We start from the raw sequence: 4,511 nt of genomic DNA, 5'->3' as shown, positions 1-4,511 counted from the left end.
AGTGGGGGAAGTAGAGCGACTCCTAAGCCTGGTGTTGGATTTCCGCACACGAACAAGAAGAATTCCACTTTGAAATGTTGTTGTCTCTCGTGTTGACGAAGTGAACCTGCCGCCTTTAAAGAGTTCTAAATATCTCTAACTTATACAAAAGTCAGTTAACAGGTAGAGGTCTGAGCTTAACGAATACTTGTAGGTTAGTTAGTCTGTACTGTGAGACGTTAGCTCACGCGGTCTGTGAATGGCGGCGGCTAGCTGTCACTAGCTAACAGCGATGTCCTCGTCGTGGACTCAGCCCCAGGGAAAGGTGGGAGACCTGAGGAACCAGAGCAAAGAGGAGCTACAAGAACTGATCCTGCGACAGGAGAAGATGATGTCTAACAAGTGAGTTCACACTGTTGGCTCCATGTTGTGCCTCCCATGGAGGCTATAAGGGAGTTCACCGTTGACTTGTTATGACTTACTGGCGTAGTATGATATGATGCAGTAACAGTATGACAGAAGAGGCATGGTGACGTATGCACACTAAAAGGTTTGATTAGTTGTAATAAGAGCTGCTCCACTGAGACTGAGCGAAACAAGCCCGATGTGTCGTTGACCATCGCCACAGGATGTGTACATTGCACTACATTTGTCCATTACAAAAGCACAAATCTACACATATTTTTTTTCATTAACATGAACGAAAACAGTTATAAACACGCACACAGCTTTGTCATATGTCAATTTACCGATTGGAGGTTACAAGTTTATCTTGTTTATGGTTGAAAACAAGTGCAACACTTCTCTGCGTTTAAGATGCACAGCTACCTGCTTCAAAATGATTACACCATTATCCTTATTGTACACGTTGATGTCAGCATCCAAGCCAATTTAAAATGGGACTAATACTTCACTATGTCATGCACAACGTATATTTATATACAGCCGTATTGGATTGCAAACTCATAGGAATCTACACTACTGGTATGATTATACAACGATTTGAAAGAATGAATTAAACCTGACAACCTAAAAGACAGATGGGTGAAGAACAAAAGCTGAAGAACGGACGAGATGAACATAACAAATGCAGATAATTTCATTCAGGGGGAGTGAATAGTTTCATGAATAAGGAAATCATGTGAATCAATTGCTATATTAACTCAACTGAACACCCGTGGGAGAGTTTGGATACAACAAATTACAGAATAACTCTTTAAAGATGATTTGTCTAAAACACTACTGTTGGTCTGTCTCCCATATGTATCTTGAATGATTGTTTTGAATTCTGTGTTCGTAGGAGGTTTTTACAGAGTCTTCCTGACAAAGGGAAAAAGATAAAAGAATTTGTGGAGAAATTGCGCCTTGCTATTGAACACCACGACGAAGAGGAGAGGAGACAGAGTTTGGTGTCTTTTGCCAGGACAGAGTTACAGTCCAAGTATCAGCAGGCTTTCATTTTGCGACAACATGCTGCTGCAGCAGGTGATGTGGTACAGGAGAAGGAGACCTCACCTGTCTCAGATCATATGCTGGAAAACACTTTGGCTGAGCAACAGGACCAGTTTGTCTCCAGTGCAGCTGCTTATGAAACCATGGAGACGGTCACTGCTGGGGACTCTTTGAACTCTGATGAGACAAAAGAGTGTGACCTTGCGGAGGCCTTGGGCAGGATCAAACTGTCTGAAACTAGTTCTATTTTCAGTAATGAGTCAAAAGACCCATTAAACAGTACAGCAAGAGACAATTACTTCACCAACAAGCCCCACTATTTAACTGTCCTGGAAAGAACAGAGAATACTTCAGTTCTCAGGAAGCAACAATTCAAACCAAACCAGTGAGTGGACTTTGTTTCTTGATGTTATGATTACTTTTTCAAACATGTATGCCAACAATACTTCTATTTGTATGTAGATTTCATTCAGCTACTTCGTAATTATTATTATATATAACATTGTCTACCCTGTTTCCAGGCTGCCTCACAGAAGTGACATCTCTCCCTCAGGATCCTCGTCACCTAGCCAGTCTGCTGAAGGTTTATTGCCTCTCTCTGCACACAAAAGGAAGGAGCGGGACAGAAAACACCTGGATGACATCACTTCAGCCAGACTCCCTCCTCTCCACTACAGTCCGGCCCAGCTTCTGTCTCTGGACGAGTCGGCTGTCCTCCTGAAGGAACAAACCAAGAAGCAGCAGGTTAGTACAGCCGAGTCCCCAACACACTTATGTTATACATCCAGCGTAAACATTAAACTGCTGGCAAACTGAGGGGGTCAAAAATGTCAGTATATAAATATCATAACGATATTGTGATAAAAGACTATATATTATAATATGGCATACGTAGTCAAGTTTGTGTGACTACGTATGCCAACTACGTAGACAACTACTAGACAACTACTTTTTCTCTCAATGTATTTACACATAACATGTTTTGTATTCTGAGAAAAGAATGTCTTGGTGGTCTTATCAGCTTCATTTGTGTCCATCGTAGAAATGTGACGCGCATGTGACTAAATGATAAGCAGGGTTAATTACATATTTTGCTGGAGTTCTCTGCGTTGTGCGGTCTTCTTTCACTCGGGGTCAAAGTCATTCTGAATATGGCCTTAATTTTAAATGCATACGGTGAAATATGTCTCTAAAACCCCGCCGGACCGGTAAATATGTTTGTTCATACAGCATCATTATGTGTAATAGATGAAAATAGCAACTCTCAGTTTCTATGGAAATGTTTTACAACAAACAAATTTATTTCCAGTTGTGAGTTTGATGATGATATTTTACCTGGATGCAAAATATATCCAATGGTGATTTATGACATTTTCTAATCAAATGGAGAATAAATGAATAAGGACGCACAGACTGAATGAAAGTCTACATCAGATCCCTCCCTCAGCTCTAGAGGGCAGTGTTCAGGCAGTGTAGGAGCTGCGTATCACTTCACATCCAAAGTAATGACTTTAGAGCCAAACCTCAAACAGCGTGCAGCTGTCAACGCACGGTGGCCATTTAAGCTTATTATCAGTCCTACTTTTGTTGAGGGTTTAATAGCTATGGCTGTGCTGCTTTATAATAATGTGCTTGTGTTCTGTTTACCAGCCTATTCATGTCAACATTTTCTTCTGTGTTTAATTTCAGGAGTTGCAGGCCAAGCTAGCAGCCCAGAAACTGTCTGAGGGATTGAAGATCTCTATGGGGAGCTACACTCCTGACAGTGGCCCCATGGCTGCCTACAGAGAGGTTCGCGATGAAGAAGCCGAGCTCTCCGAGTGCTCAGAGGAGGACTGATCCTGGAAGGTCGGAGCTGGGGAAACCAGTTTGGCCTTGGCCCGAGAGAAACAGGCTTTGGACCTCGCAACCAGGATCCATCAAACAGGATTTAGTCCAAGGACAAGAACTCTTAAGAGAGGAAAAGAGTCTTTGCTCCGTGTAAAGACATAGTTGGTGTCCTAGTCTCAGGAAATTGAATGGTGGGTTGAGAAACTAGCTACTTAATTGTCATTCAGATCGTATTGGGTTCAGTTTGTTCAGTGTAACACCTGCTGTTGACTAGGAGTCTTACATCTACATTTGAAGTACGTATCATGAGGGAAATGTTTCTGTGTCAGGACACTAAAACCCATAATCTCATGGCTTTTTGATCTTGAGAGGGTTGTTTGTTAACAATACTATTTCAATTGTACGCATCAGCAGGTGGAGCAGACTGTGACTGATTACAAATTTGTCTTGAAAGAAATAGACATTGCCTGCAGATTGTTGCCTCGGATTTAATAAATGTATCTGATTTTCCAAACGGTTGGTCACAGCTGAGTGGCAATCTATTTTTTCCCCCTGAATTACAGACAAGGAAGTTACTCATCAGCCTTTTCAGCGTAGAAAGTTTATCTATAGAGAATTAAACTGCTCACAGATGAAAGCATAAAGAACATTGTTTCCTTGTCTTGAGTCTTTAATATACCGGATCTATATGTAGGTCTTTATATTAATCCATTTGCCCCCATCATATGCTAGTTTTGATAATTGGAAGAGAAACCATGTAATGTGATAATTACAAATACAGTGTTACTGTGACGTTTTTAAAGGACTTAAAAATATATAACATAGTTTGCATTATTGCCCACTGAAATGGATTAAGAGTGTCAAGTCTAAAAACATTTAAGACAGAATTGTCTTGTTGTCATGTTCATTAGTTATGTGCTCTGTGACTCATCTGGATAAGGAAATGTCATGTGAAAGTAATTCCACATAACAATCGCTCCGTGTATATTATCTACTTTCTATAAACTGAAGATTTATATTTTAAACGTGTTGACGTTTGAGCTCTTTTGTACATTCAGATAAATTAAGACCCAGTTTCACCGATGCAGATTAGTTTAATTATTTTTATGAATGCCCCTGAAATGGATGCAAACTATTTAATTGCCAGACTTCCTGCTTCTTTAGTTTATTTTTAGGTGCATTGGGTTTCTAATGAAGCGGTGGTCAGCTGCAGGCCCTGGTGTCCTTAAACCCTGTGAGATGTTATCAGC

General features: G+C 40.7%; 1 protein-coding gene across 1 annotated transcript; it reads left to right on the top strand.

Moving 5' to 3' along the window:
- polr2m (RNA polymerase II subunit M) lies at window positions 1–4,286 on the top strand. Its single transcript, XM_034527336.1, has 4 exons — window positions 1–381; window positions 1,280–1,816; window positions 1,953–2,175; window positions 3,121–4,286. The coding sequence occupies exons 1-4, from the start codon at window positions 272–274 to the stop codon at window positions 3,268–3,270; spliced, it is 1,020 nt and encodes a 339-aa protein (XP_034383227.1). The 5' UTR covers window positions 1–271; the 3' UTR covers window positions 3,271–4,286.
- The last annotated feature ends 225 nt before the right edge of the window (window positions 4,287–4,511 follow it).

This window comes from Cyclopterus lumpus, chromosome 3 (genome assembly GCF_009769545.1).
Source record: "Cyclopterus lumpus isolate fCycLum1 chromosome 3, fCycLum1.pri, whole genome shotgun sequence".
Classification (NCBI taxonomy): Eukaryota; Metazoa; Chordata; class Actinopteri; order Perciformes; family Cyclopteridae; genus Cyclopterus; species Cyclopterus lumpus.
Note: the sequence above shows the minus strand (reverse complement) of the source record. Positions and strands in the feature narration are given on the sequence as shown.

Excerpts from the sequence above, each read along its gene's own strand:
- polr2m (XM_034527336.1), top strand. The coding sequence starts at position 272 with ATGTCCTCGTCGTGGACTCAGCCCCAGGGAAAGGTGGGAGACCTGAGG. Across the intron at positions 1,817-1,952 it reads CAACAATTCAAACCAAACCA|GCTGCCTCACAGAAGTGACA; the intron begins GTGAGTGGACTT and ends CCCTGTTTCCAG. Across the intron at positions 2,176-3,120 it reads AACAAACCAAGAAGCAGCAG|GAGTTGCAGGCCAAGCTAGC; the intron begins GTTAGTACAGCC and ends GTTTAATTTCAG.